This window comes from Corvus kubaryi, unplaced genomic scaffold (genome assembly GCF_017639235.1).
Source record: "Corvus kubaryi isolate FWS band 111438036 unplaced genomic scaffold, C.kubaryi_AGA036_p1.0 split3-73, whole genome shotgun sequence".
Lineage (NCBI taxonomy): Eukaryota > Metazoa > Chordata > Aves > Passeriformes > Corvidae > Corvus > Corvus kubaryi.
In genome coordinates this window covers 4,060,593-4,075,255 of record NW_024582091.1, presented here as the reverse complement: position 1 = coordinate 4,075,255, position 14,663 = coordinate 4,060,593, and the positions used below count along the sequence as shown (strand labels likewise).

Genomic DNA, 14,663 nt, shown 5'->3' with positions numbered 1-14,663 from the left:
TGTGGATGCAGTGGATGTTCAGGGTTCACTGAACCTTTATATCACAGTATTTTTTGTCCTTTAGATTTTGCTTCTCTGACGTCAGTCAGACCCCTTCTTGGATGGCCCTCGTTCAGTTCACCTACCAAGAGCTCACCGAGGTTAATGCCTCTCCCGCCGGCCGCGGAGCCGATCCATGGGCGCGTTGACTGGTCTGCGAAGTACGGCGCCCACCGGTGACCTGTGGAAATACTCTCTGACCAGTGCATGCTTCCCAGGAAATGGCCAACGTGAGACCATTTCTGACATGTATAGGTTTATATACCTGTACCTTTAAAAGAAGCAGATCTTCCATGAATGAGACATTTTTTTGAAGGGTTTTTTTACTTATTTGCATTAATTTGAATGCAGTCTTGTACGTTTTTGTATAAAAATGTTTTGTTATGTACTTGGGTCCAATTATTTTCATAAAAGTGATACATTTTGTATATAAGGCTTAGGGGATTTGGCATTTTTATACAGCAAATTTTTATAATGAACTTTTAAAAAAAATTAACTTTTTTGTTAGATTAAACTTTTTGATAGAAGTGGATAAAAATATGTGGTGCAATATTTCAGTGAAGGAGAAGTACTGAGGAAGCAGCATTCATTACACATTTTCTAAAGTTTATGTGCTAATTGAGGCTGTGTAATTTCAGTGATGCCATGTCTCAATGCCACACTTCCGTTGTCTTATGACCGACCATTTGCCTTTGTACTGGCATCAGAGGAGTGACTTAACAGTCTACACTCTCCTTTACAGTCACTGAGAGACTGCTGAATGTCTGTGAGAGGCACCTTTTTTTAAATTTATTTTTGCCTTTTAAAAGGTTTTTTGTTGGACTGCAATCCAAATTTACCAAATCTGAGGACTCTTGTTTGATGAAGGGTATTCTTCTCTTGATCCATTTTCTGACAGAGTGTTCCTTTTTCCTGCTTTAAAGTTGTTCTTTGGCATTGTTCACTATGAAATAGAATGTGAACCTACCTCTGTTAAATTCATTTAAATGTTCCAATGATTTTTAAGGAGAAAAAGCAGATTCTGTTTCTTCTTTTTCTTTCATTGTGAATATAAGATCTGAAGACCTATTAAAGACTGTATTAACAATTAATAGTAAATTAATAAAATTAATAAAACTGGTTTCAGAGTAACAAAATATTAATGATATGCCAGCAACAGAGTTTAAGGAAACAAGATCTATGCAGCTGACTTAGTTTTCACAACTGTTTTAAATCACTGCTGTTTTAAATCACTTAAGAGGGAAAAAAAACCCCAAAACAACCCAGAGGAAATAAGTCAGTCTAAGCTTGCTTATGTTTATACTCAGTTCTTCTTCACACAATACATCTTCATTTACAATGTGAAGAATATGTCAACTTCCATAAATTAGGCCCAGAGGCTCTGCAGGGAAAGATGGGATCTTAATGTGATCCGGTTAAGAAAATGTTGTAAAACTGTGGTTGATTTCACTGAAATTTATACAGTTCTTTGAAGAGCAGTTTAACTCAGTTTATAAGAGAGAATGATTTATATCAAGTTAGAGAGAAAAGAAAGTAGCCCCATAATCTGCTTTAGTTCTGCTCTGGAAAGGAGTGCCAGAGTCCAGCTATCAGCAGAATATTAATTTAGATCACAGTCAGCATTTGTCTATTCCTGCACCTCCTTCTACAGAAGAAAGATAAAACTGTTCAGTGCTGTGGGAGAACACCTTCCGTAGCTGTGTTCTGGAGCAGTGCTGCCAAAGCTGAAGTGTTCTGAGAGAACGCATCTTCCTGCAGAAGTGTGCAGAAATGCTCATCTTTCTGAGCTCATTGTGAGATCAGCTCAGGCAAATGGTTTATTTATGAGATTTAAACACAGCCTGAAGGGATCAGAGCAGGTGCAGTTCTCAGCTCCCAGCCCTTTCACAGGAACTGAAGGGCTTGTGTGCCAATGAGATCCTCTCTGTGGGATCTGCTGGCACATACAAGGGCCAGCTGCTGTGGACTCCGGACTGAGAACAGATTCTGGCCGTTTCAGTGCTTCCCATGGAGAACATGTGGGATTTCAAGGAATCTGCACCCTAGGTGGGCTGCTGGCTCAGTGCTACAGGGGGAACCCCGAGGAGCACTGGTTGCTGTTTGCTTTTATGGGCTCAGCCCACAGTGAGACAGTACAAGACAAAGAGGGAGCAAAAGTGTGCATGTAAGACTTACACATGCCAAAGACATCTTCTGTGTCCTGCTGCTCTGTTATCTGGGCATAGCAAGTACTCACTCCAAACCATACCTAACTGCTTCCACAGCAGTGATGCCAATGCTTACCAGGCAAGTAAAGCAGCCGTTTAATTTCTAAAGCACACACTGGTAGGTGTCTGTGGGTAAGTGGAAAGGGAAATACGTATATTTGTGCAAGAACTGGAAAGATAGTTGTTTCTCTTGGTGGAAATAAATACCTGTATTTATGTCTACATACCATGTAATTTATTTTCTCACTGGGTAATTTGTTTTAAGAATGAGCACCCTGAACCTATCCTGGTATCCCTAGACCAAAGTAGGCAATTAAAGTAGTCTGGTCTGTACACTTAGTTCCTAGGAGTGGAAGGAGACAGGTCATGAGAACAGGTGGCTGAGGCTTGGATTCATCATACCTAAGTGTTGAGCTCCTTTGTTGTGAGGTGACTCACCCCTGGTGAGTGAGAATCATCTCGAAATCTGTCTCATTTGAGAACATGCAAACACTCTGGAGAGACCTGAGTCTCTCCACTAAGGAGGGGGACAACTCTGTGAGATTCAAGTAACACAGGATGAATCTGAACCTGGCCTGTAATCTCTGAACCTTTATCAGACCTTCGATGATTTTTTTGACTATAGCATTCAGGCTTTAGTCAGTCCATCAAAAAGATTAGAAAAAGAAGCTGTACTTTTAATTTTTTTTTTTTTTTTTTTTTTTGTATCTCCTCCTTTCCTAAGTTAAAGCCTTTTATTTTGGGGAAAAAAGCTAATAATATTGCACTCAAAATCACTGCTAGTTTTCACTTAGTGAGACAGAAAATTAGCTATATTTAATGGTTGTATCCTTTACTCAAGCAAATTCTTACTGAAGTTGGAAAAGTTCTTTTTGAGCAGGACAGAGGTGGGTTTATGTATTTTAACCATGCTGTCTCTGTGCAGTACAGAGATGGAAGAGATGGAGGTCTTTATATACTGAAATCTGGACAAGCAGCATATCTGAGAATTTATGATATGTAACCTGCTACCTTGTGCTTCAATGTTTAGCAGCATCTTTGTGGAAAATGTTTTTAGAATTGTACTGTTTACATTTTCTCAGGCTTAAGCATAACATGTAATAATAGTGACCACTGGAAATAAAGGAGTCTAACAGTGGATTCATTCACCTCTGTAATCCAGATTTTCCTAAAAGTAGTGTCTAAGTGCCATGATGTTAGCCAAAAAAAAAAAAAAAAGCCAGAAAACCCACTCCCATGTGTTCCTCTATCTGATATGGCTGTTGATGTGAGCAGGATATTCCATAATGTGAAGACAAAAACGTACTGAAAAAACATTTTAGAATTTAATATGGAAGGAGGGGGTAGAATTATCATTGAGGGGAAAAATAATGGTTCTTGTTTATTCAGTGTTTTCGTTCAGAAACATTCTAAATGCTTGTTTCATTCCTTCTGTGTCAAATGTCCTGCCCAGAATAAAGTTATTCTTGAAGGAGTACTGACTAACCTGCTCTTTTATTCAGTTTTTAATGAAAACACTTTAGTTTGCCTTTTGTTTGGTTGTTTTTTTGTAGTTGGGGTTCAGTTTTTTAATAAGCCTTCTTGGAGGGGCACTGCACATTCACTGACCACATGATTCGAGTCTAAGCATGTAATTTCTGCAATGTACTGTGAGCTCCATGTAAAGCTCATCACTGAGTCCTTCCTTGGATGTCAGCTCCTCTGAAACTACCTGCAAGACTGAATTATAACATGCATAACACTTCAGGAGGACAGGCAGCTGAACTAGAATGTTGTGGGTCCCTCCCAAGGGAAAATAATCCTATTCTATTCTAGTCTAGTCTAGTCTAGTCTAGTCTGTTCTGTTCTAGTTTTGTTCTCAGTGTCCTGTGTCACCTCTTTAGCCTTCTCCCCTGGCTTTCAAGGCAGTAGAAGCTGAAGACAATTTATAACTTACAAGCCCAGCCCTTTTGTTAGCTGTTTAAGTGGGCTGAAAACCACTTGCACAGGTGAAGAACTAGATGAAAAATACATTTACATGTGCAAGGATTCTGATTTTACCTGGGGGGCGTGTGTGTGTCGTGCGAAGCTCACGGATTCCTAGGTGATTGGGGAATTGAAGCTGGAGAAGGGATAAAGTGAAAAAAAGTAGCGGGTTTGCATACACACACCCTCACTGCGAGGGATGTGCGTGTGAGGCACAAAACAATGGCAAACTGCCCCATGCAGCGCCTCACTTGGATGTGTCTGCAGTCTTGGAAGCTTGACTACCCTACGTTCTCCTACAAATGGACCTTGAGAGCTTGTTTGGAGGTTCTAGCAGGGGAGCGCAGCTACTCGTATACCCTTGACCGAAGACCGGTCCTCCTCTATCGGGGATGGTCGTCCTCTTCGACCGAGCGCGCAGCTTCGGGAGGGACGCACATGGAGCGTTGAGGGAGGAAGGGGACACCCGCCTAGCCAGCCAGATCAGCCGAATCAACCCTGGCGATCAATGGGGTGACAGATGTCGCAGCCAGATCGCCCTCACATCCAGGCATAGACTTCGCACACGCAGCTATTTATAGCTCAAGAGACCAGGGTCCCTTTACCTCACGGTTTGCGGCTGCCGCCAAAAATCCAATGGCACAGCGCACGGAATGATCACTTTGCAGCAACAAAACCTTCCAAGACAAACCAGTTCTTAACCCAGTTTAAAAGTTCTAGCGAAATTCTTTGGGGTGAGATTTCGTCTCAGAAGGCTTTGCGAAACATGCAAATATGCGGCTTCCTATTGGCGGCTGTGCCGCTCTCACCGCCCCGTGTCCTGGGCGGGGAGGGCCCGGCGGCGATGGCGGCTGCGGGCGGGGCGGGCGGGAGTGCTGTGCGCTGGCGCGCCGTGTGTTCGCTCGGCATCACCGCTTTAACCCCCCGTGTCTGTGAGTAATGTGGGGCCCTGGGATTTCCCTCTTCCTGTTTCCCCGCTAACTAGTGCCCGTGGCTTGGCTCAGGTGAGGCGGGGAGCCAGGAGTCTGTGCCGGGCTCGGGCCTGAGCCGTGAATCCGCTCCCGGCCAAGGGCTCCCCGTGTCACAACACGGACCGCTCGTCATCTCGTGTCTGCCAAAAGCTTGTCCCCAGGAGGGGTGGGAGCTGATGGCCCCGGGGGCTGCTGCCTGTCACACGCTGAGCACGGGACGTGCCCCCGGGTCGGTGTTGCGGGGGCAGAGTGGAACCGCTGTTGGGCTGCTGAATGCAGGCAGAGAAAATCGGGCCCTGGAGTCCTGGATCTGCGGGACGTGCGAGGCACAGCTGGTCCCCTGGCCCTCTTCACCGATTTTCTTCTGGTCTGTGTTCTCCTAGCGTGGGAGTGATCGCTTCTTGCACTGATATTCATGTTCCGTCATTCCCCCTGTTAGCCCAGATGGCCTTCATAAATCACACCAAGGGAGCAAATCTTTCCCAAAGTCCCTTTTGCTGTTGAGGTGTCAGGCTGAGGGGAATGGACAGCAACCTACCAGCATCTGCGGCTCCTGGCTGCAAACTGCCGCTTTACCTCCTTCTGATGAAGGGCGGAGAAGGGAGAAGCTCTTTATCCATCACCAGGGTGCTCTTTCCATCAGATTTTAGTTCACAAGTTGGACCTTCTCTTCGAGTATAGCACGGCAGGCTCGGTCTTAGGAACCTAGGATACTACAGTTCATTTCAAACCTTGTTGATCCCCCGGTATTTACAAGACAAGCACCCACCACCTTCCTTTTGCTTCTGCTGCATTGAGGTGTGTTGGGCATCAGTGACTTGCTTATGTTCTGTGACCTGTCCACTGGCTTGCTAAGAGCAGGTCTCTGGAGGTGGCACTCAAGAAAAGTGACTCTTCTGTTTGTTTAGTTTTTTAAACTGCAAGTTAAAAGTAACCTTTGGCTTTTTTTCTGTGAACACAGCTGTATTACAAGAAGCTCCTGTTTCATTCTGTTCTTTTGTGTAGTTCACCGTGATACTTTTCTTCAGCCTTTTTGTATGTTTCTAATTCAATTGCTATATTTATCACAGGTAGAGATACTACTTGGCAGTGTTTTAGTTCCCTGTGACTTACCTAAGAGCAGTCGGAGGCCCCTGAGCATGCGTGGGTGGAATAGCCTGGCTCGTTTGAATTCCCATGTTCTGATGCAATCTCGTATTTTGTGTGCTCTTTTCATGCCTGTTGGCTAACAAGCAGATCAGTCTGTGCGTGCTCAAGGTCTTTTTTGCCTCTGCTTATGAAGGAGCTCTTGGAACACTGGAAACTGGAGATGATTGTTCGCATGCCAACAGCCTCTTTTTCAGAATTACTTGAACTGTGGATTGAAGTGACAATAAACCACCGTACAGAGGGAAAACAGCTCTCAGTTGCAGCAAGGACTTGCTGTTACGGAATTCTGCATATGAAATGCCAGTATGATTAAATTTGGTTGCTCTCTTGGCTTATGGCTCTACAGTGGAATCCAGTTCCTGCTGAGGCCTAAACAACAGTCTATTCAAAAAATAACAATTAATAGCCTCATTTATTAAGTCATTACAGAACTAAAATGCTGCTTGCAAAGCAGCATTTGATCATCTGAAAAGTCTATAAGGTTTTGCATAGCAACAGGGTTTATTAATAGAAAGAAACGTGGCCTGTAGAAGGGTAAGTAGTGCAACACTCTGAAACTCTGTATTTTAATCTGGATTATTACAGAAGAAACAGGCCATTCTTCTGAAGTTTCTGCTGATCCTGGATCACATATTGCGATACTTTTGAAGTTTCTACTGACTGCTGCATCACCACAGCTAGCAAAAAAAGTGAGTGGCTTAAAAATACATTCCCATGCTTCACCTAAACATGTGTAGAATTACTGTTTAGATACTTTTGGCATTCCTTGATACAAGGTCTGCCAGTTTTGCAAACCTGGTCTACTGCCTCTTCTCTTTGGTTATGACTTTTAGTGGTGTCTGTGTAACTTTAATTCTAAAACATAAATTTTCTAAAAGTTTTAAGGATTTTCTTAGTGGTTTTTTTTATTTTTTCTGTTATCTCCTGCTTAGCAACTTGATGCTTACTTTTCCTGAATTTCAGGGGGATGAAAAGTCTATGAAATCATTTGACTTTACTGTGCAGCAATAAAATCAAATCAGTTTAGACTGAAACTTTGCTGAAATATTTTGTCAAAAATTAACTTAAATTTTTGTTCTGTGGGTGAACCATTATTCTAGCTGCCATCAGATATTTGGATCATTATTAACTTACTATCTCTTACAACTATTTTAGGTAACAGGAAGTTTGAAGTCATGTCTGGAAAACCGAAACTTTACTACTTTGATGGAAGAGGCAAGATGGAGTCAATTCGTTGGTTGTTGGCTGCAGCCGGGGTCGAGGTTTGTTTTAGAGTTTTTAACTTCTAGCTGCACATTGGTAAGCTTGTCTTTGAGGCAGATCCCATGTTATTAGTCAAAAAAGAAAAGGCATCCTGAGATGCAATAGCAAATGAATATTGGCTGTTTAGTGTAATTAAATACTTTTACTTTAGGCACACAAAAGCATGGCTTCAAGTTACGTGTCTTCTGAGCAGTGACACTGTAAACCAGGTTCTTGCTTAACACAAGAATGTCTAATCCTTAATTAAGCCCTTGATTACTGACCCAGAGCTGCTGTGCTGATAGATGTGTTCCTGGCATAAAAAGTGTTATCTGTGCCAAGTAAAACAGTAATTTACTTTCTCTAGTCTTTCTGTTTTCAGTTGAACGCTCACACAGAGATTTTTGTTTTATTTTTCACTCCACTGCCTGCACCCTCCATAATAAGCTGTAACACAAAATACGTTGTGTCTTGCATCATTTAGATGAAGCTTAGCAGGGTGAAATGGGCAAATTGACCCACATGTGTAGGGAAATTAGAAATCTCTGCACAGGAGGAAAAATACTTGGGTAAAACAGAGAAGGAAGATACCTCTTTAACGTATTTTTTTCTGATGGTATATAATTTACTTATTCATTCGCTATCCATCTTGGTGGTAAACTGGTAAATACAGTTTGAGGACACAAAGGACAAAGACTTGCTCTGAGTGTCCTCTTTTGTACAATAAGCTGTTACAGTACATACAGTTATTTGTGTACTGAGACAAAGAATACAAGTTTTTTAAAAAGACCACCAGTCTTTATTTGAAGGCCTTGCAGAAGACAGAACTGTCTGCTTCCCTTCATCATTTGTTCCTATGTCTCAAGTCCCTCTCTCTCCTTTATCTTTTTTTTTTTAAAGTTAAAAAAAGCACTGTTGATGAGTACCAATTACTATGTTTTTCCTTGGAATATTCTTTTCTCAGCTTCTCATCAGCAGAAGCCTGGGTTCTGAATTTAAGACTGTGATCACACTGCTGTGGTTGAACATTGGCAGTATATTAATATGCCTGATCATCTGGGGTTTCCCTAGTATAGCAAGTCTTAATTACTGACATGAGTGGCACAGATGTCATGAGAGAGGCTGACTGAGCAAGGCTCTTAGGGATTGGTAACATCAATCATTTTCTAGTCTCCATGTTCTGCACTGACCATAGACATGTATGGCACATGCAAATACATACATGTAGATGTCTAACTTTGGTGTCTTAATCTTGAACTCAGTTTCTATGTAAGTAACACTGACTGGACCAGCCATCCTCAATGGTATTCAATATAACTACATCCATCTGATCGCCAGCAATTCTTTATCTTCTTGTTTCTCATCTTGTGAATAATTCATCTTCAGGTGTCTGAAACATGCATCTGTACTAAACTTCCTGCATGCTTGCTACTTGTACATTATTTTGTAAAAGCTTTGTTTTAACTGCCAAAGAATTTGTTCCTGTCTAGCTCCCAAATCAAAATATCCCACAGCAGAGCTTTTTTCCACATTCCAGAAAGCATTTTAAGGACAGCCTGGACTGTATTGTTGATTGTCTCACATTAAGTTGACTGTTCAATATCAAACAAACCATCCTCACTCCAATTCTTATTGCCTGTTCTTCTGCTAGGGTTGCCCTTAGCAGCATTTATCAAGTGTGACAATCCAGGAGATTTTGCCAGCACTTCTGCTCTGGGTGTGTTCTCCCTTAGAGCCGTATCTGGAATGGAAGGAACCATGATGTATATTCTTTTCCTTTTATGGTGCTGAAAAAGTTTCTCTCTTCTGGAAATGTGAAAAGATTCTTATTTCCTCTTCTTCCTCACTCTCCCTTTGACAGTTTGAAGAAGAGTTTTTGGAAACTCGAGAGCAGTATGAGAAGCTCCTGCAAGGTGAGTCCATGTGAAACCTCAAGAAAAGTGTAACCAGACATAGAGAAGATGTGTGAAGTCTTTGAAGACTGTATGTGACTTCCTTTCCACACAGAAGGGTACAGCTGAGAGCCGTGAGCAGCTGCAGAGGCTGATTTTTTCCATATGTGGACAGATGAAATTGCAAACTGAGTATCTTTCCAACCTGGAGGGTTTGCCAGGCCTCTGGATTCTTCTACTCTCCATCTGTCTACGCATCCCACCTTGTCCCACAAACTTAACCATGGGCTTCAGTAACTAGAAAATATGTATCCGAAATTTTCATTTTATGTCCTGATAAAGCTTAAAGATTGATCATAAGAGAGAAATCTGTGAATCTAACATTTGCTTCAAATACTGTTTGAATAATGGAACAGAACTTTTTTACATTGTTTAGAACTAGACACTTTTTACTCAGTTGAGATGTTTAGTGTGCTTGTCTCCACTGCACTTCAATTTCATATTAAAAGCTGCTGTACACAGTCCTGACTGCAACTACAGTGAAATTTTTTAAAGGAAGGATGGTAACCCACAATAACTGTGTTTTTCAATTGAATTTGTCTGCATCACTGTAATTTTTTCTTTGCATGGAAGAACTCCAGTTTAATACAATAACTGCCCACAGCAAGCTCACCAGAAAAGCAATGATCCTCTGAAGACAGCAAGAAATCTGACGTGGACTTACTACATCAGTCAAATAATGTGTGTCTTTCCTTTTAGGTGGATCCCTGCTGTTTCAGCAGGTGCCCATGGTGGAGATTGATGGGATGAGGATGGTGCAGACCAGAGCCATCCTCAGCTACATTGCAGCAAAGTACAACCTCTATGGGAAGGACCTGAAGGAGAGAGCCTTGTATGTAACAGTATTACTCTTGAATTTAGTATAGTAGTTCAGATGCATCAAAAAGTAATTGCATAGTCACACACACACAGAATCATCTGTGGGCCTCAGTGATATGCAACTTGCAGTCAGCGTGAGAGGCCACAGTTAGATGTAAGCCAACTGATTTGTTCTAACTCAGTTACTTTTCACATAAAAATATTTGAGTCAGGGGTTTATTGTTCCTTAGTGAAAGCTTAATACAGGTATTTGAGAGGTGACTGGCATGTAGATGCTGAACTACTTTTGTAACCAGAAAACTCTGGAAAGAAATGGTTCATTTCTAACTTCTGGCTGCAAAATAAGAGCTATCATTGACATTATCTGTGGTTGCATGATGTCCCACTGCACTGTAAAACATGCATGGTTTAGATCTTTGGGAGCTGGGGAAAAAACAGCTAAAAGCTGTTGAAAAACTATTGGTTTAATCTGAAATTACATCCACATGAAATTACATCTTGATGTTGTGTCTGCGAAAAAAAAAGTATGATTGGGCTGTCTCAGTATGTAGCATTTTAAATGTCCATCTACAGTATGAAACCTGTACTCATAGTTCTGGAAAAGGGACAATCTGAAGAACTGCTGTACTGATAATTTAGCTGGATGAAGGGCCTGGTATGCTTCAGACTTCCAACCCCATTATTTATCTATTTGGCACTACTTGGATTTTGGATTAAATTCTGAAGGTGGGATACATCCAGACAATTCAGTCAGTTGGGAGTGAGTCCTTGTGGTGCTGTGTGTTTCTCTGGTGATTGTGATCTGTAGCACCAAAGTTACACTCTTAACCTCTGTGCAATCCTGTTTAAACCTGCACAGTGATGCAAGTAAAGAGCCAAAACCACTACAAATACCAGTAAACTCAGACTGTGACATGTTTTTTTAATTGCAGAAATAATTTGTATGAGGGGGTGTCATGAATGAGTGTGTTTGAGATCACTTAAAAAAACATTTTTCAGATCACACTGCAGCCTGGAAAGGAGGGAGGGGGAATGCACCACCACAGGGGGATGGGAAATACAATTTTTACTATCCTAAAACAAATATAAGGTAATTCTGCTTGTGAAGGTGCCTTCTATTTAATGTTTTTGTTTGCTTTGGTTTTAAGGATTGATATGTATGTTGGAGGAACAGATGACCTTATGGGCTTCATTTTGATGTTCCCTTTCTTATCTGCGGAGGATAAAGAGAAGCAACGTGCTTTTATAGTTCAAAAGGCAACAAGCAGGTATTTCCCAGTATATGAAAAGGTATGTAGGAGGATCATTCTCTTCCCTGATTCTGTAGGGATAACAGTGGGAACACTGGTATTTCACCACAACCAGAAGCTAAAGTGTCAGTGCAGTACTTTACATCAGGACATCCATACTGTCTATTGGCTGGAGATGGGTCAGAGCAGTATCAGAAAAGTTGGGGCAGGTCAACCCAAGAGCCTTTCATTGAATTTTCTTCCCCATGCCCAGGTGAGGAAGGGAGTGATAGAGCAGCTTTGATGGGCACCTGGTGCCCAGCCAGGATCAACCCACCACAGTAATTTGCATTGCAAAAGCAGTGCTAATTATCTTCTTTGTTTAACATTTCAAATGCATCTTGTTGGGTTCTTTTTAAACACAGTAATACACAGCTATCACTGCTGACTTCTAGCCATACTGGAATCTTGGTGTTTTTCTGATTATAGTTTGAGAGACAGGACCCAAGAGGTACTCACAATGTAAATTAAGATGCATGGACAGGATGATCTAGCAGGAATAGATCCTTCTCAATTTTAAAGACTAAAGAAAAGACAGTTTTCCACTTTGCCAGGTCTCCCATACATGGTTGCCAGGGTGCATTCTGCCCTATATTCTACTTGTTGTTCCACTTGTTTTAGCCCCAGTGCTGTAGGCTGATCACCTCTCTTTCATACTCTCTTATTTTCCCATTGAAGGTGTAACAATGTGTAGAAAAATTCCATATAAATTAGACTTGAAAGGTGTGAATACCAAGAAGGTAGCTAACCCTGTACTCCAGTACACAGGGTTACCTAGGGCTATAGGAAGAAAGGACCAGTAAGAGAAACCCTGGGATTCTAGATTTCTGCTGTAAAATCATCAGTGACTGCTGGCACATCCCCTGTTCCCCCTGTTAGCTGTGTGGGAGAGAAGGGTGAAAAGGAGACAGTAGTATTGTCAAAGAAGGTGTGCCTGTGCATTTTGAAAACATGAACCTCAGCTGGCTATCCACACCTGAGTGTTTTCATTTATGACATTTCTAGGTTTTGAAAGACCATGGGCAGGACTTCCTTGTTGGCAACAATTTTAGCTGGGCTGATGTTCATCTTCTTGAAGCCATTTTAATGGTAGAAGAGAAAAAGTCAGATGTGCTCTCAGGCTTTCCTCAGTTACAGGTACCTTGCACTAACAAGATGCTCATATGGCTGTAAATGTGATAAGTGATATTTCAAAGTCTGTTATGTGTAAATAATTCCACAAAACATTTGTTACTTTTTCATTCCAGTCTTGCTCTTCTTGCTTTAGGAAGAGGTTGTAAGATGTTTCATCTAAAGAAACTGTTATTTTCAGGAGTAACCCCTGTACACATCTGAAGAAACGCACCCTCCCTTTTTTTGCCTCTCTTCACCAGTTCTGTGGTACTGTTAAGTGGAAGATAGTTTTGGATCACAGGAACTGATCTGAGTAACATACATATCAGAAACCACAGATAACTGTTAACACTTCATCCCATATCAATACAAGACAGAGGGCTGATTTGTTACTGTGGAATATAAAAGGGTTGAAGTGAGTGGGAGTAAAATTCATCCACGGTTAAAACCGTATTTCCTGTCTCATCTCCACATACAGCTTGTTAAAGGATGTTACATAAATCAGCAAAATAGGGGGTTTTGTTGTGTTATTTCTGTTCTTTAAATACCATGTACTTACTGTTTACCTTTTAGGCATTTAAAGCAAGGATAAGCAGCATCCCCACAATCAAGAAGTTTCTTGAGCCAGGAAGCCAGAGGAAACCTGTTCCTGATGATAAATATGTGGAGACTGTCCGGAGAGTTCTCCGCATGTATTATGATCTAAAAGCAAATTAGTTTGCCTGGCCACAGGCTGTAAGAGAACTGCCAGATTGCATGTGGCCAATTATGCTGCGAAGGAAGGTGAAGGGGTGTTTGGGAGGTGTTTCAATGGGCAGGACGTCGTGCCCTCACACAAAATATAGTAGGCAGGTATCTTTTACAACACTTCAGTACTAGCCTATTTTCTCTTTCATTCATCTCGAGATTTTTCTGGGTAATTTTAAGCAAGTGAAATAGCAGCAAGTACACTGTCTTCCTAGAGACTTCGTGGAATAGCAAAAAAGAGAAATGGGAGTTGCTGACTGATAGCTTCAGCATGTCATGCTATTTCTGACGACTTTTTTCTAGATCTAGATCAGATTTTTATATGATGATTGCTCCCAATGTAGGTCTTTACTGTTCTTTAATATCACTGTTGGCAAATGAAACAAGTGGTTTTTAAAGACGGTAGGAGTGAGGTCTTTCTCCTGCCAGTTTTACTGGACATTAGTGACTTGTCTGAAATGTCAACACTGTGCCTTTATAACTATGCTGCACTTTTATTAATGAAATAGGAAATAAACTGACTGCCAAATGACATTTTTGTTTAACTGCTGCATCTAGAGGACCTGTACTAAACAAATAAACTTTTTATGTAGTCACATTATCCTGTTGGTCTCGTGAATGAAGGTTGGGGCTTGCAAACATAATTTTTACTTTTCTTGTAGCTTAAATTCTTTGATATGAGGAGGGTCCTTGTTAACCCATACGCCTCATGGGAAGGCATATTTTGTTTGTGTTTATAAACAAGAGAATGGAGATGTGAGAGGTAACAAACCATCACACAAACCTGATACAGCTCCTGTCTAGTACCAACCAAACTCAAAATGTTGTTTCTTCTTCTCTTTTTTTTTAACTCTATGGTTTCCACAGACAACTAGATAATGGAATTTAAAGTTTTAATCACTTCAACAAGGCACTTGGGTTTTGAAAAGCTGCTCTGCAGGATGTTATCTTGGGGTTTCATATTTGTTGTTTATAGTTCTACATTAATGACCTATCTTACAAGAAAAAACTTGTGCTCAATCGCTAATGGCACTGGTTTATTCCTGTGTTAGCTTGAGTTGAGAAATATGATGCTGCTTGACACTGGGATGTAGTAAGTACACTCATCTGATACTTGATGAACAAGTTGCCCACTTGAGAGCTCGTCAGGCTCCCCAGCTTCAGTACGAT

General features: G+C 41.3%; 2 protein-coding genes across 7 annotated transcripts in view; both read left to right on the top strand.

The window, feature by feature from the left end:
- CILK1 (ciliogenesis associated kinase 1) overlaps positions 1-3,720 on the top strand; it is a 30,456-nt gene extending 26,736 nt beyond the window's left edge. For all 4 annotated transcript variants that reach the window (XM_042016105.1, XM_042016100.1, XM_042016101.1 and 1 more), the window contains exon 14: positions 65-3,720. In XM_042016105.1, coding sequence (XP_041872039.1) covers positions 65-219 — 155 coding nt within the window. In that variant the 3' untranslated portion in view covers positions 220-3,720. The remainder of the gene's footprint in view (positions 1-64) is intronic.
- Positions 3,721-5,035: 1,315 nt separating this feature from the next.
- Positions 5,036-14,089, top strand: LOC121659124 (glutathione S-transferase 3). Of its 3 annotated transcripts, none has more exons than XM_042016959.1 (8): positions 5,036-5,143; positions 6,917-7,020; positions 7,487-7,593; positions 9,435-9,486; positions 10,225-10,357; positions 11,493-11,634; positions 12,639-12,770; positions 13,320-14,089. In XM_042016959.1, exons 3-8 carry the CDS (start codon positions 7,507-7,509, stop codon positions 13,461-13,463), a joined length of 690 nt encoding a protein of 229 aa, XP_041872893.1. In that variant the 5' UTR covers positions 5,036-5,143; positions 6,917-7,020; positions 7,487-7,506; the 3' UTR covers positions 13,464-14,089. The 3 variants fall into 3 exon arrangements, with proteins under 3 accessions (XP_041872893.1, XP_041872895.1, XP_041872892.1); XM_042016961.1 differs by lacking the exons at positions 5,036-5,143; positions 13,320-14,089 and adding exons at positions 5,210-6,634; positions 12,946-13,074; XM_042016958.1 differs by lacking the exon at positions 5,036-5,143 and adding an exon at positions 6,255-6,634.
- The last annotated feature ends 574 nt before the right edge of the window (positions 14,090-14,663 follow it).

Coding starts and splice junctions, on each gene's coding strand:
- LOC121659124 (XM_042016959.1), top strand. CDS start 7,507: ATGTCTGGAAAACCGAAACTTTACTACTTTGATGGAAGAGGCAAGATG. Junction 9,487..10,224: donor GTATGAGAAGCTCCTGCAAG/GTGAGTCCATGT, acceptor CTTTCCTTTTAG/GTGGATCCCTGCTGTTTCAG. Junction 10,358..11,492: donor GACCTGAAGGAGAGAGCCTT/GTATGTAACAGT, acceptor TTTGGTTTTAAG/GATTGATATGTATGTTGGAG.